This window comes from Barbatula barbatula (assembly GCF_947034865.1).
Source record: "Barbatula barbatula genome assembly, chromosome: 17".
Lineage (NCBI taxonomy): Eukaryota > Metazoa > Chordata > Actinopteri > Cypriniformes > Nemacheilidae > Barbatula > Barbatula barbatula.
In genome coordinates, this window is record NC_136780.1 from 13,277,023 (window position 1) to 13,300,999 (window position 23,977).

General features: G+C 36.7%; 1 protein-coding gene across 3 annotated transcripts in view; it reads left to right on the top strand.

The window, feature by feature from the left end:
• chl1a (cell adhesion molecule L1-like a) overlaps positions 1-13,325 on the top strand; it is a 49,195-nt gene extending 35,870 nt beyond the window's left edge. For 2 of the 3 annotated variants that reach the window (XM_079478353.1, XM_079478354.1), the window contains exons 20-29: positions 340-455; positions 716-920; positions 1,179-1,301; positions 1,951-2,124; positions 3,676-3,816; positions 3,959-4,063; positions 5,283-5,441; positions 5,757-5,882; positions 7,061-7,133; positions 10,583-13,325. In XM_079478353.1, the coding sequence (XP_079334479.1) occupies positions 340-455; positions 716-920; positions 1,179-1,301; positions 1,951-2,124; positions 3,676-3,816; positions 3,959-4,063; positions 5,283-5,441; positions 5,757-5,882; positions 7,061-7,133; positions 10,583-10,778 (1,418 nt within the window). In that variant the 3' untranslated portion in view covers positions 10,779-13,325. The remainder of the gene's footprint in view (positions 1-339; positions 456-715; positions 921-1,178; positions 1,302-1,950; positions 2,125-3,675; positions 3,817-3,958; positions 4,064-5,282; positions 5,442-5,756; positions 5,883-7,060; positions 7,134-10,582) is intronic. The other variant, XM_079478355.1, reaches the window with a different exon arrangement.
• The last annotated feature ends 10,652 nt before the right edge of the window (positions 13,326-23,977 follow it).

Sequence of the window (23,977 nt, forward strand, 5' to 3'; positions counted from 1 at the left end):
TGCGCGTGCTCTCCAACCTATAATAATCAAAAAGGCGGGCACGCGCAGAAACACATCACAGAGTCACTGCGTGTCATTTTCTGTCCACTTCTTTTGAGCTTGTCTCGTTCTTTGTATTAGTTGCTAGCCTTTTTTACGGCGGGCTTACATGATCATCCTATAATAACAGCTAGTTTCGGACGAAATGTTTCGACAGCTTAAATTTCGATGCATAACTAATATAAACCAATGCTGATTTTCAACACAGTGGGACTTTAGAAATGTTAGTCATGTATGAAATCTTGTGGCGCACTTATTTATAGAGCATAACCTTGACCTTTGTTCTGTTGTCCTTTCTAGTGCCCTTAGCAGCTCCAGAGAACGTATCTGTGGAGGTTTTGAGCTCCACACTGATGAAGGTCAGCTGGTCCCCGGTGCCTCATGCCGCTCTCATGGGTCATCCTATAGGATACATGGTTAGTTTTTGACCCTTCTGCCATCTCAGCACCTCAGATAAAGTTCCTGTGGATCTTCAGTCAGCCACAAGCAAAATATTGAAAGCTATTTCAGACTCCCTCTTTAGTTTATGCCCTTGTGCAGAGTTATTCTTTTATAATTGCTCTTTATCTTCCTCCCCTTGTCTCTGATTCTCTCTTTACACGCTGTATCTTCTCATTAAATATCTCCTCCTCTCCTGCATTCATTCTCTTTCTTCCACTTCATCTCTCGCTCCCAGGTGCACTGGTGGCAGACTCAAAGTCTTCTGACCTCTAAGAGATTCCCCACAGAGAAGCAGTCTCTCACCATCCTTGGAAACAGTAGTCACACCATGGTGCCTGGACTGAAGCCTTTCTCTGAATATAACCTGACTGTCAACGTCTTCAACAGGAAAGGGAACGGGCCCAGCAGCAGCGCCATCTCTTTCACAACTCCACAGGGAGGCAAGCAGAGCTTTGGCACTAGACACTTTAAACCTTCAAATTCAGCTTGCTGAGGCTTTGCTAAGTTCCAGCGAAGTTTGAGTTTATATTTAAACTGTTAGTTTTCGTGCTAAATTTACTGCTTTCAAGCGTTTCACTTGTTTATTTTTTAAAAAGGTTAAATCTTTTCCTTTGTTAACTTATATAGTCTTGGGGGAGAGGTTGAACAGACTTTTTTTAGGCGTCTCTTGACTTGTAGCGTCTGACATCTTCCCACAGTTCCTGACAAACCTCATATACTGAGAGCCACAAACTTTCAGAAAAACTCCATCACTCTGGTGTGGGCGCCTCCGCACGAGGCCAACGGCTTTCTCACGGGTTACCTGCTGCAATACCAGACAGGTAAGAGCACATTTATTATGTTACATCATGTACCTCACTGAATTTGACAATCCATGTTGCGTAATGAAATAGCTCATCCATAGATGAAAGATCACATAAAACGATTGGCTAGAATTTTTTTACCGTGGGACACCAGACTAAAATTCGTCCATATGACTCATGCTTTTTATTGAATGACATTCAGTTACATTTAAATAAATGATTTAGTCCAATTTGTGAACCACTCGAAGATTTATTATGTTTTTGATTACATTTTATTCAATATCGACTTAAAGGGACAGTTCTTTATTTACTCACCTTCGAGTTGTTACATACCTCTATACATTTCTTTGTTTTGATAAACACAGAGAAAGATATATGGAAAAATGCTTATAACTAAACTGTTCTTGGTCACCACAGGAAAATTACAACGGTGGTCAAAAGTACCCCAGAACTGTTTGCTTTCCTACATTCTTCAAAATATCTTCTTTTGTGTTAAACAGAACAAAGAAATGTTTGACATTTTAATATTATCTTGTAGTATATCATTAGAATATTATATAAATAAGATAGGACATAAAGACAGATGTTTTTGTTACAAATTCTTAGAATTTAGTATTTTTTATATATTCATTAAAATTGATGAATGCACAATGTTTTATTTTTAAAGTTGGCGAGACGCTGGGCGAGCTTAACTCCGTGAACATCAGCTCACCAGACACGACACAGTGGGTCTTGCAAGATCTGCAGGAAGACCACCAGTATAAGTTCTATCTGAGTGCGTGCACGCGGATGGGCTGTGGTTCGGCTGCCGGTGAGGAGGGAGGAACCGTCCCTGAAGCATGTGAGTTGAGCTGGTGTCAGACTCCATTTCAGAAGTCTATGGAAAAGTGTCAATGCAGACCAATACAGTAAACAAGTGAAAGAAGTTAGCCCTGTTACATTTGACACAGTCGCAAGGTGTTCTTTCAAAAATGACTTGCTCTAAAATGCGCAATTCGCAGCGATCCGATAAACGAAAGGGTGCGTTATCTGCACCCCTGGAATCATGTTCCGCGTTATTGGCCAGACATATAGTAGCTTTGCCTCAGAAAAATGAAATATATTACTAAAGATTGATTTATAGGCCACAGTGTTGATAAGAATTGCACATTTCTTTATATGCTCCTATTTTTTTCTTCTTATCACTCGTGAACTAGTCACTTTGCCCGAGCGTGCATTTCCAGAAGTTTCTCCAATCTCAGCTGAGACCTCAACAGAGATGTCTAAGTGTGACATACCGACGTGCGTAGCTTTTGCAGCTTAGTTTGTAGGCCATGTGTTGCCCTTTTTTGCAAATGTAACCTTTGCGAGCACGAAAATGGCTTCTGCCATGACATCTGCATTTTTTCTTTCATTCTTGTGACCTTTAAATGCAACCTAATGCTAATCTTCAAAGCTACTATATCAGGAAAACTTCTCAGCATTAGCTTATGGTCACAAGAATTTTGAAGGAGTGGTTCTGGTTTACACATTTTCAGTTGTTATTCTTTATGGCCAATATTTGATTGCAATAATTTTTTTTATTGGTAATATTCTTTTGGTTCATTTTGTCCATGAACGTATATCACACAACTTAGTGACAGTGACTTGATGTATTGTGGCCGTTCCAGTCAAGAATCTGTTGGATTTCCATCAAATCAAACCTTAGGAGTGACATAAAGTCATGAAAACTGTGATAAAAATCCAGGTTATCACATTAAAAATATTTCTTATCTTTTCCTAAATGCTTTTACTAATATGACTGTTGCATTGCTTTAAAGTGAATATGAACTTGTTTTCTTTGCAGTATTGGAGATCTGAAATAATACAGAGCATCTTTTCTGTTATTTTGACCTGTTTATCCAGTTTTACTTTTCAGCAAATGAACGCATGTTGAAAATCAACATTTATTTAAAATTTAGGAGAAATATTATTGGAGAATTAAACAAAGGTTATTTTGTGCAAAATTGTGCAATGGTAATTGTGCAATGTTCTCTCTTTTTTTAGTGGCGATATACAGTACTTTCCATAAATGTGATGGAACAGACCTGTTATAGAAACTATAGAAAGTACATCTAACATGTGTAACAAAATCACTCCAAAAATAAGTGCTTACCTTACTTACATTCGTTTTTTTTCCAAGTTGTTTTGGAGCAATACTTGTATTTATTTCACCAGTTTTACGTTAGATTTTGATCAAGCAAAATTGTAACCATTTAATAATGCAGGGCGATGATCAATAATGCAGCGTGTACAGTATTTGGCACAGAGGCTCTACACAAGAATATAAAATATGTTGAGTTTTTATATTCCAGTTCTACACACCACACAACACAGGGAAATGCACAAGGTCTGAATTCTCTTTTTCTTGCAGGGCAACATTTCTCTTTCACCTCATCTACTTTGGGCACTTCACCTGTCATCGAAACCTTTCCTAACATGGGTATCCCTACTGTCGTCGAAACCTTTCCTAACATGGGTATCCCTACTGTCGTCGAAAACTCTCCTAACTTGGGTATCCATACATTCATCTATCTACAGTTAGACATTATTTTATTTCTTCCTGTTGGTTGAAGGACTGTATTGGGTTTCTTCTGTGCTCTCTGACCTTCTCTATCTTCTCTATCTCTATTTTGTTGTTCTGATTTCTCTGTCAGTGCTCAACGTATCCACCTCTATAAGTGACACCTTTGCAAGAATCCACTGGAGCACCACAGGAGATGACTCTGATTCAGAGCTCTATGTTGCGATAATGAATCAACGTAAGATACTTTTCTCCACCACACCATCAGTTTTAATTACTATTAAATGCCTTACACGTTGCACAGATGGCGTACTTTTGGACTACCTTTTTAATAACCAGGCTTGGTGTGGCCCTCAATTTACCTGTAGACAAATGTGACCCTGGACCACAAAACCAACCATAAGGGTAACTTTTCTGAAATTGAGATTTATACATAATCGGAAAGCTGAATAAATAAGCTATTCATCATGTTTGTTGGGATAGGACAATACACTATTTATCGCTTTTGAAATTGTCCTTCAGAGACGCTGTAACAGGCCTTTGCAAGGAAGAAATAGGTTTGTTTTAACACTGTCTATTGGCCTACCGCTGTGATGATGTTGTGGAGAGTAGATGAACCCGAAAGCTTAGAGTTACATAGATAATAAATTTAAGTGGGTAATTCACAAAGAGCGGGTAGCAGCGAGTAAAGTTGGTAGACGCAGATACCTGCAGTTGCGACCGTTTTGGAAATGTTTCAACAACTAGTACCGGGAATGGAGCGTCACACACTTTACAAGGCCACATTCACAATCTGTGCTAAAAACAAAAGAAAAAATATCACTTACTGCTAAATAATCTGATACTGTTTTATGCAAGCTATATCATAAAGGGACAATATTTCAATATTTCCGCTTATTTCAACTAATTCGATCTGGCTTGTTCCACAGCTAGCGATATTTAAACAATTCACATAACTTATAACTGATTAAATCGAATGGTTGTCACAATTAGCAAATTTACATTGATTCTAAACAATTTAACTACAAATATTTTGAAAAAACAATTATTTCAATAATTATTTTATTTAATGCGTTGTGTTTTCCGCCATTCATGTACATCCACTCAAAACATAGTTTTGATATATTTAGGGTAGGAAAATTACTAAATATCTTCATAGAATATGATCAGAACGTTATATCCTAATAGTTTTTGGCATACATTTTTATTTTATTTTGACCCATACAATGTTTTGTTGGGTATTGCTACATATGATTGATTTTGTGGTCCAGGGTTTGTCCTTTTTTACAATTGTATACGTTTTAATCACTTCTACATGTCAAATTAAAAGTCCTCACACACCTTTGACTATATAGTGCATCGTACTTTTCTGTAAGCTTTTCTAATCGTTCGCTTCTCCCTCCTGTGGATTTTGCTGGAGGGTTGTACTGTAAAGGGTCATATGGTTATTCCTTCAGGTGGTGGTGTCTGGCAGATTTCCGAAGCTGTAAACACATCTAAAGGTTTTCACCTCATTGAAGGGCTCAGCCCAGGAACTGTGTACAAAGTTCGCCTGCTGGGTTCACGCAGGCTTGATGACTTGAGTATTTTTGAGGAGGTTTTCAAGACGAAGAAAGGTGAGAAGTTGAGAACAGCGACGGAGGTTGAGTTAGTATACTGTATCAATCTAAAATCCCATTGAACAATTTAACAGGATATGTTCCATCTCATTGGATATTCAATTTTGTATCCAAACTAGGATGGATGGGTGACTTTAAATAACACTATTAAAGGTTATATGTAAAGCAGGTTGCTTAAGAAACAATATTTGAAACAACATTTGAGGACTCATCTCATCTGCCCGCTAACCCAATGCAATTTTCAAGATTTTAAGTTGATATCGATTGCATTTTTTCATAATATTAGATGGTAACTCTGTTTTGTCCTTGCAGCTACTAGTAAGCAACTGGAGCCATCCCAGCAGTGGATTGTGGTACTGATGTGTGTGACGGCTATGCTGACTCTGCTTGCCATCATCGGCTGTTTTGTGTTCAGGAAAAAAGGCGGCAAGTACGCAGGTAAGACACAAATAGCTTCAAAGGTCACAGCAAGCTCCTACGGCTACGTATATTCAGAATGAGCAACAATTGTGTGAGCTACTTGCTGTGGTCACGACGTCTTGACCTTAGCTCGGTGCCTTTGTGTTGCGCGGTTCTGTCCACACCTGCTGGCACCGCCTAAAGCCTGTTTCGCATGTCCTACCCTCACGGCAAGTGACTATCGATTCGCTGTTACTACATGACGTAGGATTGTTCGTGTATTGACTAATGTAAATACGAATCCGACCTTATCTCTAAAGTGTTATCAATGATATTATGTAATCCATGCTTGTATATCTTACATAACGTGCATCCTTAAAAGATGCTCACGTGGGTTTTATTTCCCCCAATATTTGCTCCTCCTGCTGGTCAACTTTATGCTTACATTTCTTGAAAAAGAACTAAACGACTGTTCATTAACCATTTTTATTCCATATTATATATGCAATTAACGTTTAATAATAGTCCCTCAAGCTGCTCTAAATGCTTAAATTTACAATTCACTCTTGATATTATTTTGTTACATCACAACAGTATTTTTTACATTAGCCTCTGAGTTTGTGTGTTTTATGTCAACTTCTATTCAATATTAAATTGATTTATTTAATTTACGAAAAGTGTGTTGTGTCCTCTAAAGAGTCAGACGCATGCATAACCATGACAGATTCTTCTGCGCATAACAATGCAAAGACTTTTTGTCCTTGTTTCAAAGTAAAACCGAGTCAAATGCATGATCAGAAAATATTAAATTCCCCCGTTCTTACACCACTGTGCCTATTAGCCATACTGTCTTGCCAAATTATGAAGAATAAATGCCTCAAGCTATTCACAAGTTTTTGCCTTTGTGAAGCAGTTTCTTTTTATCACCATTCAGTATTCAAAGCGTTTTCCGTCGGCAGACAGCGTCCTTGATTTGCATCCACTGAGCGAGATTCCTTTAGTCTTTCCTGCGCAAATGTATCCGTCTATCATCGGCTACAAAATGCATTCAGGTGGACATTCATATTTCTTATAATAACATTTTTGTATTTCAAATGACATCAAGGATGGTCACTTGAGAAGACCTTTTGAACAAAACTGTCTATTTGAAGTAATTCCACTGTATTCAAACACATCCTATTTTACAAATAAATAATCTCTTTCATTTTTCATTGCAGTGAAGGAAAAGGAGGAAATTCCATCTGATCCGGAATCTCGTGGCATGAATGAAGACGCTCCAATTGACTACAGGTCAGAGAGATTAAGTGAAAATTCTGATACAGATCTTGACGCATGTTCTTCACATCATTGAGTTTCCATGCGTTTCCTGTTAATGCTTTTATCTCCTGCAAACCTTACATGCATGACACTTACCTGGAGTGACACAAAAAACATTATACAGGTATTGAATGGCAGCCATGGACCAGACTGTTGTTTAGTTTATAGCGTTAGGGATTTGTGTTGGTAGTTTTGTTAAGTGTTATGTTCAGTCTATAGTTTGTTTGTAATACTAGGAGCATTGGAAGTATCAGGGAATTTTAAACTTGTAATTTCCAGCAATTATTAATATAAAACCATTAACCAGTAGTCACAAATGAAATGGGAAAAATTTTGTAACCATGTGAAATGTAATCGGTTTATACCTGGTGACCTTGCCAGGTGTGATGCAACGGGTCCACAATGTAAAAAAAAGTTAAACTATCTGTTATTTTAGAGACATTTCTGTATGCCAAACAGGACAAAATTCTAAGTATAGTCGAAACGCATATACAAAATTTTGATATAATAATAATTTTATATTATTAGAGTATATTGGGCCTTTTTTAAAAGAAGATTTTAAAGTGCCGTGAAAATAATTATTCGGTGTCATGTGACATTATCACAGCAAATCAGAACCAGTTTTGTTTGTAGCTTATTAAGTTTTATTAATATTTTAAATTAGCTTTTATAATTTGATTTTTCTGTTAATTTATTAACATTTTTAGCAATTGTGTAACATGATTTCGTCATTTTATTATTTAACAGTTTATTTAGTATGTTGCTATGTAAGATGAATTTGTTTTTATTTTAGTTTTGTTGATTATTATAATTTTAGTGCCTTAAACTAATTTCAGTTAATTCCGGTGCAACCTATACATTTTTCCTTCAGTTTAAGATGTTCCAATAATCTTAGGCCAATATTTTATTTAATTTCAACCAACCGAAATGTGTACAAAGTTTGAATTTAAATAACATATTTGATGCTTTATGCACAGTTTTGTGAAGCAGAATTTTCGTCCAATGAGATTTCACTATGAACAATACGTTGTATAACCCCAAAATATAGATTCATTCACAGATATCTTAGTGGAGATGGCAGTGATTGGTTGATAGAAATCAGTTATCAATCCAGTTGCAATATAAACCTGGTACATCTGAAGACAGTACACTATTGCACACGGTCATGTGTATTATTCTCATTTGTTAGATCTTTCCTATGCTTACCAGAGTCTGTCACAAGACACAGATGGCACGATTGTTTGCTGTACAGCTTAAGCCTCTGTGCCTTTAAAACAAATCTTTATCTTGAGAGACTCTCAACACAGCGCTGATCTCAACACCACCTGATCCATCTCATTTCGAGAGCGCATTAAAAACCTGGAAGGAAAACGGGCAAGAGAAGGGGGCGTGTGCGGTTAACTTAACTATACGTGCATGCTGAGCAGCTCGGATGCGTAAATGTGTTTCCATCTCATTACACTTCGACACAGAAATCCCTGTTTTATTCCTCCCTCAGGAAAGATATGCAGTTTCAGCAGAGGCTCGGAGTGTGATCTGTACTCTGCCCTTGTTTAGGGAGTTACAGCACCAGACACGCTCCAACATCTGCTGACAGAAGAAGCCAGATAGGGAAGTGTGTACCGCAACACCCTCGGTGTATGACAGTAACCCCCAGGGTCTTAAAACGGCCCACACAAGAAGGCTGCTGATTTATTATGCTTTTGGCAATAGAATAGCTGCTTTATCATGTTACAGCATTGATATCATTTATGTGATGTACTGTAGTGAAATATGGTGGATTGCGCTGAATTCTAGGAAGTTAAAGATGTATGGCTTCATTCACACGGTGTTTGACAGGGTAATTTACTAACAGGTGAGACTCTCGAAATGTCCTGTGGATGGAATAAAGCCTGTGTGGACAGTTAACTGAAGTCAATCCCCTTCTCTAACCCGTGAGTAATGCCTGTAACCGTAGTGAGATCAATAAACCCAACATGAATCATTTCGAGGAAAGGACAAACTGCAAAGCTTGTGCATTTACAATATTAGTTGTTTCATGTTTTATCGGTCACATACACTACACACTTCATGCATACATGTAGTGAAATGCTTGATACGACTGATTAAAAAAACGAACCAATTAGGAATAAAAATAAAAGTACAAGTACAAACCTTAGTTTTACTGTTGTTTGACATTTTTAATGAACTGTACTGTAAGTGTGACCTATAGGTGACCTATAGACAGTTTTAAAGCAACAACGTAGTGTTATACGTAGTGCGTGGGCTCCCCTTAACTTCCGGTTCACATTCGCAAATAAATGAGTGCCCGTAGATTATTTCAAAAGAAACCAAGAAGAACCGTTACTTGTCTAAACTTGTCTTTCCAATATTAAGAATTTAGACTGCGATTCCAAGTTCAACCACTAGATGTCAAGGTACCAGTTTCTTTAAATGCGACCAAACATACAGGACCCATTCTACAAATTGTTTGTTTAATACAATGATTATACAATTAAGTAACAATATAAATAATATTAGTGTAAATAAAATAAAATATAGGTAGCCACTAGCCAAAGGGCGCTTTCTCACCTTTAGTTCGGTTCATTTGGACCAACAGCAAAAAAATCATACATTGTAGCATTTTTCAGCGGTGTTGGTTCCTTGCTCCAAAATATTAAAACCACAAATAATTATGAAACGCTAAGAATTGCACGCCTCTCGGTCTGGCGCATTAAGCGAACAACAACGCAGTTCCCCTCTCGTTGAAAAAAGACGCCAAAGGGGTCCCCTGCCCGTACGAAAGTGAGGCCAAGGGGCGCTGACCGAGCGTCAATATGTGATGAGTCAGGAGTGAGATCAGGTTGTTGTCGTGCTGCTGTGTAGACAGAGCCGATGTCCCTGAAAAACCCTACAATGCAGTCCCCCCCCATAAAATGTTTTCCTCTGGTGAGCAGCGCTATTAATTACAAAATAAAAGGGGGAGAATCGTCAGTTTATCCTAATAAATTTTCTGTCACCTTTTATGTTCACGCTCTCCGAGACATTGCGGTGTCTCCGTAATTGGGAGCTTATGAGGTGACCCCCCTGTCTTCCCAGAGACACCGGCTCTCTGGCAGTGTGCCCGCTCTCAAATTGGCAGCTAATTTTGGTTTGTCCCATCATTCCTCTGGGACTAAAGTAACCTGACAGACTGTTTGTCTACAGACATACACGCGCGACGTCTCTCGACTCTGCTCTCTCGTCGGCTGGCACTCTGCAATTTTCCCTCATTCTAGTTTTGAGAGCTTTTCCAATTGCCGTCGGCTCTTGAAGCCTTTGCAATTAGTAATTAGCAGAAAGCAGTGATTGCATCCTTCCCCTCTGCCCCTCCTTCCCCGCTCTGACTCAGTCTGATCTCTGTCACTCTACTACTTTGACTACTTTTATTTGGTTTTTGACAGTGATGAAAAACCTCTGAAGAGCAGCCAGCAATTGTTTGGAGGCATCAAAGAGGACGACAGCAGCGAAGACGGGTCTATAGTATCAGAGGACAGCGACTGTGAGTTTAACGAAGACGGCTCGTTCATCGGCGAGTACGCAGGTTACAGACGCAGGGCGTCGGTGGAGGCCAACGGACACCCTGCGTTTACTTCTTGAGATGCTGGTGCAACCTTACGGACTTTTATACAATTTGCAGGGAGAAAGACATGTGTGTGTTCGTGTGTCACGTGCACGTGCTTTTTTACGAGGTTGCTTATGTGTGAATGGGATTTTTTTACAGTGTTAATATAAAGGTTAAACGGTTCACCCAAAAATAAACGTTCAGTCATTGTTTACTCACCCTCTTTGACCCGATACACGTTATTTTTCTGAAGCCATACTGTAGTTCTGTGTGTACAAAAGACAAACATTTTGCATATACAGTATTTGCATTCCACATGTGCATGTATGGCACATCAAGACATGCCAATGCTGAATATCTATGGAGGAAAGAAAATGATACAGTATAAGATTTAATCAACATGAACAGAATTTTTATTTTTGGGGTAAACTATCCAATAAAGATAATTTGGTAAAACTTTGCAATAAGGTTGTAGTTGTTTACAGTCGTAAATGCATTAGCTAACACAAACTAACAATGAACAATACTTCTACAGCATTTATTCATCTTAAAAAAATATTATATTATAGCTATATTAACTTACATTTCCTTTACATCATTTAACTATTTTTATTGATGGACATATTTAAAGTCACCATGAAACGGAAGTTGCATCGACTTCTATTCCATATCGTGACATGCGTCCAAGTGAAACGGCTTCTGAAATTAGAAAAAAATGTAGGGCGGGGCTTTATTTTGCCCTTCCCCTTTTGATTGGTTTGTTGTAAGTTGGGCCTGCAGGGGAGGGCTGAAAATGCCATGCCATTGGACAGTCAGTAGAGTCCTACCTATTTTTTGTTGCTGACGTCATGTGGGGAAGAGTTGTTGTTGAGAGGAGCTTAACGTCTTTGATTAAAGATTACAAGTGCAGATGAATTAAAAAAATATGAATGGTGCGCACGGATAAATAATTGATAATATTCACTGCAACACTGTGTAAAACACTTAGTTTTCCTGCATGATTGCACGGTGATTTAAAAAAATTATTACAAATCAGTTCATTTCTCAGATTACATACCTATTTAAGTTTATTTAATGAAAAAACAATTAACTTTAATAATTAAAAATCCAACACTTAATTTCTCAGTTTATTCATTAAATACACTTAAATGATCTATATAAACTATCAACTTTAATTATTAACTAATTTTATTTTTAATATACACTTTATATTTTTGGGGAATTCTACTCAGATTTACTTATTTTTTTTACTTACATTTGCGCAATTTAAACAGCATTTAATTTATTTCACAGCTTTCAAATTGAGTGCAAATATTTTCACGTAAAATCAGTCACATTTTTGAGAGTGTAATAGATAAGTTATGCACAGTATACTAACATGAGCAATTTCATTAAAAAAAGGCTAAAAATCTATAATGTTTATTGTAAATACGACCTTATTGTAAAGTTATACCTTCAATTTTTGCCTTGATAAAAACCTTATTTGCAGGCTTGTCTGACAACAAAACAAGCACACTGCTTTGTGCACCTTAGAATGAATGTGGACCACAATCTTACGGCTGGATTAGGTAACGTTTTCACATTTTCTGCACCATAAAAATAAATAATTCATGGTCTGTCACAGAAATGATATCTTGACACCGCAATTTCCGCATATATGTTTCCTTGTGTGGGTAATCGCATAATCTCTCTGTTCACCTTTCAGCGAAATACTGACACGATGAGACAGAAACAATATGTTTTTAGGATATATAGAAGCATCTAAACATAATCGTTCTGTTTAAACATTTGATTAAAACTGTAAGGCGAGACAGAAATGTTTGATGCAAAGGGTCAGCATTTGATATTTTCATTCCACAGAATGTACTTCTGAACTCTCATGAACTACATTCAGCTTGAGGTTTATGCAACCGACAGAGTTCTATAAATAATGTGAGATTCAAGATTGCCTTATTCGATTTTTGCATCCTGCAAGTACGGTCATATCCCTCAATATACTTTTGTTGTTTTAAGCAGGATTTTGCCTTTTATTATTCTGTATCCGGTCCAAAATAAGATGTTTCCGAAAGATAGTTATTACATGACAATTAATGTAAATTCCGCATGTCTATAAGACTAGGGTCTCAATCCAGCCTGTAAATCCCACAACACGTATTTATTATTGAAAATAACCCTTCAGCCCATATATGAAATGAGGATTATTTTGTACGATTTCTGCTATTTAAAAATATATATGTTTTGCACTCCACCTTATGTAGATAAGAGATTTTTTTTATCTTTTCAATTTCTCTTTTTTGCATTTGTGTTTGGTGCATTTTATTCTGCCTGAAAATATTTTTGCTTGTACTCAGGAGATTTTATTGTAGAATATTCTGTGTAAAAGATTCATTCTTATGGTATTATGCATGTCATTTGTCAAAAATCCTGTTTACCTTCTCAATTCCTATGTTTTGTATTCCAGCACATTATTGCTCTGAAATGTTGTAAAGTGAAGTCTATCATGACATTATGTGACTCTTAACCTGGATGATTTCAGTTTTCACCCCAGAAACGTTACGGCTAAATAAACAGTTTTTACATTTCCTAGTGTTCTTTTAAGTCTTCTCTTTAGGTGCACTTTCTATTTAATCATTATTATATATTTTTCATTATACTCATGTTTCATATTTTCCAATTATTTGGTTGTGGGTTTGATATCCACAGAGCACACATGCAGTAAAGAAACTCATTGAATTCATTCGCTTTGGGTAAATGTAAATGCATTGCAGAAATCCAGATGATATTCAAAATTTTTATAGTGCTGTGGTAATGTTAAAAGCTTTTCAGTGTATGATACAAGCTCTTGTTAAGAGTGCCTTTTGACCAATGACCTTTGTGCGCAGTGCGTTTCCACAATACAGAGGTGAACCAATTACAGCACACACTGAGCTTCTGAGGGCACAACCTCTACAATTACAGCCGGTCCGCATGACCCTCCGCATGTCCCACAGTACTACAACGAGCATAAGGTCAATAGATCAAAATCACACGTGCACAACATGTAGTGTATAAAGCACACCAGTCTATGAAATTAGACCGTAAATTATGGGGACATTGATACTCTTTTACAAATCTTTCAAGATCCTGAATCATTTGAAATACAATACACAATACGGTATATTGCATGGACTAATATGAATCATACATTCAGTATATTATGTGCTCTGACCATGTAAACTGTTGCATTAAACAACACTATGTAGTTTTTTTAACTAAAAATAATGTTTCTAAAATTATTTAACTGGTAGAACGATGCTTATCCGGACTGATTCAACTGCCTCATAGCGGCTACAACTACACTCTGTAAGTTCTGTGTTCTGGTCTGTCCACAAAAGCAATGCGGAAGAGTGCCACATGGTTTCCAAACAATGTTTCGGTCCCTTAGTAAACAAATTCATGTGTATTACGGTGTCCACAGCGAAGCATATACAGCGACATTATTTACAACACTGGTAACTTCACAGTTCTGGGGGACATTTGACTACCATAGTAGATTTTTTCGTACTATAATGTAGTAGTCAATCGTGCCCCATATTACAAACATTCCTCCAAACATCTGTGTTGCAGAACAACTAAATTTATAAAGATTTGGAACAACTTGAGGGTCGGTATATTATGACAGGATAAGTATTTTTGGGTGAACTGTTCCTTTAATACGTAGGAATACAAAGATTCGTCATATTACACAAAAGAAATGGCTAAATCAAAGCAAACAAACTTCTAACAATACTTTTGACGTAATGTATCCACCTATCATGGTAACCTCTGAATGTTGAGATGTCAACAAAATTATGGCAAATTGTCCCAATGCGCAACTGGTTTTACGATCATAGAAATGGCCATTTCAAGACCAACTTTGCAGTGTTCATACGACTCATAAAGTGAGTCATTTCTCTAACAAATTGGATATGCTGGTGCACACAAGGAAGAGGTCAACAGTGAATGTACCCATCTGTTTTTATAGTCACGCCGGAGTAAGATTTAAAGGGAAACACTGCCAAAGAAATTTAATATCTTCACCTTCAAGTTGTTGCAAAGCTGTATAAATGTATTTTTTCTGATGAACACAAAGAAATATATTTGGAAAATTTTTAGGAATCTGGGATACCATTGACTAGCATAGTAGGACAAAATACATTGGTAGTTTAATGTGCTTTTAAAAGTTTCTTAGAAGGTACCAACTATTTATATAAAATACATTAAACTTTTTTTACCTTTCTGTTGCACAGAAAAATACACCTACACAAGACTGAAAGTAATGAAAGACTGAATTGTTGGTTGTAGCTTTCGTGTGAGATGCTTTCTCGCAATATCAGTCACTCTTTGAGTTCATGCAGATTTTACAGGTGAATTGCCATTCTTTCATCCAAATCTCTTCAAGATTAAATAGCCATTCTATAATCATATAAATCCATGGCAAAAGCTCTTGAAAAGCACCCCATGCTAAGCACCGAAATAAAGGTCAACCTCAGTGATAATCCCTGTATCATGGCGGACTATTCTTTTATCCTTTCTAAAATTGCTTTCTCTGTAGATCAGTAAACCCCCTAAACAACAACAAAAGATTAACCCGCCATCAAGCTTTCCCGTCGACAGACCTTGTCTTTGTCAAAAGTGTTGAATGGAGCAAGTCTGGTCTATGGCTATCAAATGCAACATGTACACATTTAGATAGAGGCCATATTGGCTCTAGTGAACGTGTTTACATTGTGTCAGGAGTCAATTCATGTGAATTATACATTACTAGAGAGAGAGAGAGAGAGAGAGAGAGAGAGAGAGAGGGGCGATTTCAGTGTGCAGTGCATAAATCATATATCTCTTTAATGGCTGTGAAGATTTGTTTACAAAAGTGCACAACAGTCTTATAGACATTGTTTTTCCATATTATAACAATTGATAAAATTAAGCAATATCACATCTATCACGGCCAAAGGAGATGAAAGACAAATTTGCTTGTCCCTAGTTTACACTTTTAAAGCATTTACTGTATATTTCATGTACAGTATAATTGTATTGTGATGTGTTGTGACCGGTCAAGTCCAGTTTCTGTTGAATTTCACCAAGATCAAACCTGAGGCGTGACTTAGTCATCCGAAAGCAATGCGAAAGACTGACAGCATAACAAGACGCATGAAAACTGTGATACAAATAATTTTGAACTTTACCTTAATCCATGTTCAAATATGAATGTTGTATTGGTTGAAAGTGAATATGAACTTGTTTTCTTTGCAGTATTTGAGGTCTAAAAAACACAGAGCACCTTTTTCGTTATTTTGACCTGTTTCTCCAGTTTTTATTTTCTGCTAATAAATGGAAATAGAAACAATATAATTATTTGAAATTTGGGAGAAATATGGATAGTAGTTCACAGAATTAAACAAACATGATCATTTTACCCTAATATATACCTATAAATAACAAATTCATAAAAACTGAAAATAATTTTGATACTTTTTATCCTTTTGTGAAAGAGTACGCAAACGTAGTATATCTTGGGTGTTTTTTTGCATTTGAAAAATGTAATGTTTGGCATATTTGCTTGGATGGTTGATGGTAAAACATGTGAAATAGGTGTTTGTTTGCTCACAGAAACAAGAGGAAAGTTCTCAAACAAAATTCACCTGTGCAATGATTTTTTTGCGTTATGGCTATAGACCCAATTCCCTTTACATTCTCCTACAGACATACATTTTTGGTTTTTGGACCTAATAAACAAGTCCTTTCAAGTAAGAATCTTCATTCTCAACAACAAAGTACTCCTTTGCTCTATCCCCTTCTGTAATATGATGGATTGTGAATGACACATGAAACTTTGTAAAGGTACATTGCTATAATGCTATATCCAGTGCTAATTCGATTTTTTCCTCCATGGCTGTCACAAATAGGAACCGTTCTCAAAAGTGTGACACGACTTTTCAACAAGGCATTCTCGCTGCTCTCACTCAAGAGATCTATAAACGAGAACATGAAGCTATAGCAACACCTTGAAACAAAAAGAAGATCCACTGTGACTCACTGCTGTGTGCATGTCTTATAGCAGCATCAGGTACGAGGGGTTATTTTTACCTCACGTAAAGCCACGATTAAAGTGCTTTCCGAAGTACCCAAGCGGGTGATCCACACCACTGCGGGATGACCCTCTTCTGGGTCAACGCAAAAATTGTTTTCACTCAACTAACATAAACACACACCCTGACCCCAACCCTCTGCAGGAATTGATGCTCCAGCTTTCGATTCTTTAATAAAGAAAGACCTTGTAAATAAACACACTGGGTCTCTTGTAGATGAGGTTTCATCTGCCCATTATTCTGGAGAGCAGTGATTCTGCCGCTGAGCGTTCATGAAGGTGGAGGACGTGCGCTAAGAAGTTTTCATAAATAATAAACGTTTAGTTCACGGCGAGGTGAAATATGACAGTTTTGTAGGATTCATTGTTGCTTTGTAAATCGTAGGGTGGTTGTAAGGTTACGTTCCTCAACCACAGCAGTCAAGTTGACTTTTCCCTGAGCAAAACATATGGAATGGAATGCTACTTACTGTGTTTTATACTGTGTATTATGTTTACTATTGATCATAAAAAGCGCAACAGCATGATTCGTAAACGATGTTGGGAATAGGGATGCACAATTTTATCGTTTCGTCACGTATAGTTTGTCATTGTAAAGATGACCAAAGCAATTGATGTCCCCGAGGTCCAGATCGCTGTAGTTTTTCCATGGTGTGTAATATAAAAGTCGTGTCGCCAATATTGTAGAAAACGGTTGTGGTTGCTCTATTACAAGAACAATATTATATACAATTCACTTTTAAATAAAATCTCGTTCATAAAATGTCTCTAGCTACTCAAAGTTAAAGTGATGGGAATTCTGCTATTACTCGCTTACCTATATATCATTCCAAACCCAAATGCTCTTTCATGAAAGATAGATTGTATTTCATTCTGGTAATATTTGTATGAAAATTTCAATTGACCCTGTGTTTACCTCTCACTGATAAACATGAAAAGACAGACATGGTTTTAGCTAATGTCATCTAATTTGTACACAAAACGTCCTAGAACGCACACATGAAAATGAAGAAAGTAAATGTTTGGGCCTCAATTCAATACTCAGTATAGAGCTTTTCACAATGTTTCATAGTTGAAAAGCAGCTTTACAGGAAGAAAGACACAAAAAAACACAAGTTTGTATTAGTATTAAAATTATTATACGGGTCCATCTTTGCTCTTGATTGTTTATGGAGATTCCCTGGGCTGGAGCTGGGATGATCACTTAAATTCACAGGCTCTTACAGGAGGATGACACCAGGTGGTCCTACTTGATAATCTGTTACCTCGGGATGGGTATCCTGAGGAAGGGGCAGAGAAAGAACAATTAGCGTAGCTGCTGTTCATTTGCTAATAAACAAGAGATAATACTTGTGTGCATCATATATGCTTTGCTGAAAAGATGTGTTATATTTTAAACTGGTAGATGGTGTCAGACCCTCGAATAGTATCAGAGACCTTCAAAAATCCATATATTGGCATATATACAGCCCTGCACAACCAGTTTTCTTTTACCATGTTATGAATTTTTCAAAATGTAACATCAGTTTTTTTACCATCTTTCTGGTAAAATTTCTTTAGTCCCTTTTGCATTCATACAGCATGAACCACTGTATTGAAATCAGCCATAGAGAAAAAAGGAGAAAATAAATAACAAAAAATCTAATATTTCATTAGAAATACGAAATAATATTGTATTGTATACTTCAAAAACGAATATTCACAATATATTACTTTGAACACAGCCTTAGTATATTACTGAGGATCTAAAAGGAAGCACGTCATTATAACAAAGCATATTTCATTCTGTGTTCCCTTGGCACCATAATTCTTTTCAAAAGATATGAAAATAATAGATCTGAAAGTATTTCATTCACAGCCGATGACTGAACCTGTATAGTGCAATGTCTCTTTATAGTGAAAAATCTATTATTGAGATACTGGTGACAGAAATTATGACAGGTGAAAGAAAAGATATATAGAGCGGGATGAACTCTATGGCTTTGCTACAAAACTTGCTACAGTGTCTGCTACAACGGCAGGTTTTCTTGGAATTGAAAATGACCAGGTCTGCAATTCCCGGTAACGATGGATCTTAGCCCTTAGGAGCGTTTCTATGAGCCACTTTGCGAACGTTCGTCATCGTTTCACGTGCGTTTCCCCAAAAATGCACTTAAAGGGATAGTTCACCCATAAACTCAAATTTGCTGTTTATTTACTCCTAAGGCCATTCGAGATGTAGGTGACATTTTTGAAGATAGAAAGAAAAAAGTTTTTTGGAATTAAAGGTCCAGTCAGTAATATCTAGCAGCAAGGTTGCAACCAACGGCTCACTCCACCACTCCCCCTCCCTTTCGCAACACTACGACGGCTGACAGAACATGGCGAATTAGATGCAAGGGGACCCGCGGTGTATGTAGATAGAAAATTCTCATTCTAAGGTAATAAAAACACAACGCTTTATATTGCATTTCTAAATCAAAAGATCATCTCCAAAATTACATACTGCGCCTTTAAAAAAATTCCTTTGGCTTTGAGGGGAGTGTGGTCTTGTGTTGGACTTGTTCTCACATTAGTGCAGAACTTGATTTGTTTCACTGGAAAGGCAATTACGCAAAGACGTCTGTTAGAAGTCCATTACTTGTGGTACAACGCTTTAGATAGTGACTGCCTGATCGCACATGTCAGCGAGCCAATCAGAGCAAATGCTGTGGCATCAGCAGGAACAAGAAAACTCTCAGCCATGAAAGAAATAATGAGAGTCGAGCAGCGTTAATAAGCTTACATTGCACGACTGGCTAATGGAGTGAGAACCTCCGCTGTTTATCGCTCATTTGGTATTCATGAGATACCACACAAGCACACACTCTGAATCTTTCAATGGTGGCTTCTGGACTTTTGATAGTATTTTAAAATAAAAAACATATGTCATTTCTATTGAGTATCCCTGATATAAAAAATTACAGCGTTATTACACATATTAAACATAACTCATTTTTATTGAGCATCCCTGATTTAAAAAATTCAAGCGTAATGGATGTGACATTTTCAACCAAAACTTGCAATATAAAGTTTCAAAGAATGTGTTTATTACCAATATATTGAACCATCTGGTTATTTTAATAAACCCCTGATGAGTCCAGATATCAGAAGAATATCAGTCTATGCAGAAGTTTTCTATTTAAAAAAAGAGAAAAATAAATGCCTTAAGCGTCTGCTAAATGTCTAAATGTAAATGAAAATGTTAACCGCAAATGCAGATACTGTTTTAGAGGTTCTTGGTTTAAATAAGCAGAACCTTCAAATCTGTTTAATTTAAAGTTCTTAACCAATCTTAGTGTGACTTCAAGAATTAATTTATTATTCTCATGAAATTAAATAGAAAGAACTTAGAAATAGGTCAAATAAAGAGACTGAGAAAACATTGTGTATCTATTTCTTAAGTCTTATTTTGCATAAATCAAACACCTTGACTTATGCAACCCAAACTGAGCAAGAAGAGACTAATCTCAGAACTGGCATTGCTTACTGGTGACATAACACATGTAACAGGTTGCATAGCCTCCCATAGCATAAGCACACACACCCCTCTTCTGAACAACGGTAACCACAAACTGAAACATATTTCAGTCTTTTAAATATCTAAGTGAACATTAAACACCAACAAGTCTTTACTGAACTTTACTGAAAAACAGGTACAATGATCATATTTTAAAATTGATTTAAATCCTTCTCAACTAATAGTGTTCAATAAACTTTTTTAAATGAAGTAATCTGAACTTCAAGTTAATCAAAAATGATCATCATACTTTATTCGAGAGTAAAAATGTGTTTCAGAAACTTAAAATATTCATGTCGAACTTTTTTTATAAAATTAAGTTGACATTGCTTAATCCGTTTGATTATTTTGTGAGAATTTGGGTGTACAGTGATGTGACAAAAAAGGATGCACGCTTTTGAGAGACAACATACTTTGTGGGATTGCGGTGCATTAAAATGTACAAACCAAAAGCAATAATACCCAACAAATGGAGATGGAATGGCTCTTTATAGAACTAATTCTATTTATTTATGAGGAATGGGCCGTTATAGGTGTCACATTTTCTTTCTTTTCATCTCAATGTTGAGATTTGCATGTAGTTGTGCAACCAAGAACATTTACAGTACATGTTCCAGTATAACCCACATGACCACATCATTTACAGTGGTGTAGGGGGAAGAATGCACTGTAAGCGTTTATAAATGATGAATTTGCTTCAGAAGGAGGTGAGCAAAAATGTACCACCATACAAACAGTGCCTGGCCAGAGCTAACCTGCCAAATTTTGTTAAAACTAATCAAATAAAGATCTAGAATTTCTAATGTAAAAACAACAAGCAAACCAACAAATGAAAGAAAACAGAAAGTTGCCCAAACTTATTACACTATTTAAGAGTAGTTAACAGAGCTAATGTCCCATTTTAACGCAGTAACTCTTAACAGGATCAAATGGACTGAGGAAAGGTTGTTACAGAGAAAACAGTTTAACGCTAAAGTGCTTTCTAATGAGACTAGGAACATTATATTACCATATACACTACTGATGTTAGCAGCCGTAGGTCTCTATTTACTCAAGTTTACGGATTTATTTCATGCAGTGCATTGGACGCTGTAACACATTCATAAAAAATTCACGAAGGCACCAGGAAGCTAGAATATTTACATACGACAGGAAGCAGAACGTTTGATCACTGCGTTTTATTTGATTTAGCATTGGCTAGCTATAGTAGTAAATGCAAATGAGTAAAAAATAAACACAGGAAACAACCAAATTGCCCGATCGAATGTAGCGTAGAAAATATAAATGGACGAATAAATAATTCTGATGCATTTCATGTGAGCTTTAAAACGCTGACTCGGGCATCTTTATTTTTTATGAGCGTACATTACTTGCAAAACGTACTCTCTTTGGTCTCTACCTCGCTAGAATTTCTCGAGGTTTATTTTTCCGTGGAACCTTCGGGTTCAGAACAGTTACGGAATAATTTGTTATATATTGGAGAAGTGTCACTACGATCAGAGCGGGGAAGGAAAACAACGAAGCTGAGATTTAATCAAAAAGAAAAATAACAGATTGGCTGTCCGTGTTTAAATCCACTTCACTCCGGCGGTTTTAATTGGATCAGAGACGTGGGGATTCGCTGCTTGTAATGTTGAGAATGAACAAAATGTGGTTAATTGCACCACTGTCTCCCATTAAAAAACAGTAATGGGCTTCTGTAGGCTCTTCCCCGCATCCCTATCTCTCTGTAAAAAGCATATACCTGTTTCACAAAACTAAAACAATGCATTTATAGTATTACAATACCACATATAAATAATTCAGTGCTCTCCCGCTGTTTTATATTATAACCTGATGGATTTACCGTGTGAAAATCCTCCAGAACACTTGTCTTGTCCTATATAGTGTGCTAAAAAATATAATAAGGATAAATTGGTGTCAGTCTAAAAGGGGATAGTTGTGAGCAGAGACATCTTGTTAAAAATTATGTGGTGTACCGTATCTGTATTCTAATTGGTGTTTTTTGGAATCACATGAGAGCTTTATGTAAGGCAGGGGTTCTCAAACTTTTTAGTTGTAATGCCCCCTTTGTGTAGAATGCTTGTTTGTGTGATTTTGTGGTTTTTATATTTTGTGTTTACAAGATTTCTATGACAGATTTAGAGTAACCAAAGCTTGATTATAAGACCACATTTTCATTTAAGATACAGTGACTTTATTTCAGTTACTGAGTCCCATGTCTTATCACTTCTGAATGACACATGTGGCAAATTTAAGCACTTTCAAAGGGCCACTGAATAATTTTCCATATACATTTGCCTTATTCAAACATTTGATTTTGTTCCAGCGAGGAGCTGTTATCATGAAATAAAAAAACATGCTGCTCCTGTGCCGTTTCATACATTCAAGAGGTGCTGCATTGAACTTGAAAGCGTTTTCTTGAAGTGATTTAAACCATTGTAAAAGGATCTGACAACTTAGATTTAAATATTCTGGACTTACACCACTACTGTAAATGAGTTGGCTGACCCTGGGCCAGTAGTGATAAATATTTAATTTTCACTGGAAGGAAAAACCAAAGTGCTGGAGTAAACCTGAACATGCTTTTCTCTAATGTGTGTCGAGCTCTGGAGGTCTCCCTTCTTACACAAGCAATAAAGAAAACATTGTGTTAAAAGCTACACAGTGTGTGCAGAAATGTTATGACTTTATTGTAAGTTGAATCATTTAAATCGATGAATAAGTTTTATAAGGTTTTACATGTTGTATGAGTTACATGTGGAATATGAGGCATTATTCGTAAGGACTAAATTATTAGTAATTTCTTGTTTTGTTGAAGTCTTTAGCAATTGACGATTGGCTCTTTTTACTTCAAGGCGGGACTTATTGAAAATGTGGTGTTCCTCTGTTCATTGTAAAGAAAAATCTATCATCTTTGGTTAAAGTCAACCTAGTCCCACGCCCACGGAACATTGGCTTAACACCATGCACAAGGCACACTTCAGGATGTTCAAATTCATCATCTGATTGGTCGAATTTTACACGATTTCCATGAGACGTGAGTTTCGCATTCTTTAACAGTCCGCCTGAAAACAACCAAGCCGTCTAATCGAAGTTGTTAGCTGTTGTGTTTACATCGGTTGGAATAAGAATTCATGACGATCGACTAAACGGTTAATTCCTCAAAGTATGCGAAGATCAACGCATCAACTCATAACATTGTTGTTGCTGTTCACTTTTGACACGTTCGTGAATGTACATCGGTCTGTTGGTACATGTCCATGCCTCAAGGCATGATGCGGCACAAAACGAAAGGCGATTTGGTTGCTTTACCAATGAAATTGGCCAAAGTTCCCAGACCTTCAAGAAGGAACCTACGCTGGAAAATGAAAATTCTGTTATAAATGACTCACCCTCGAATCGTTCGTCAACCCTAGGATCTCTGTTTGTCTTCGGAACGAAAATTACGACAGTTTTGAAGAGGTCCAGGAGCTTTCTGAATAATGTTGAACATAGACGTAATTTTGTTTGTTTGTTTGCGCACAAAACGTATCCTTGTCGCTTTATATAATTAAAACTGAACCACTGGAGTGACTTGGACTATTTCA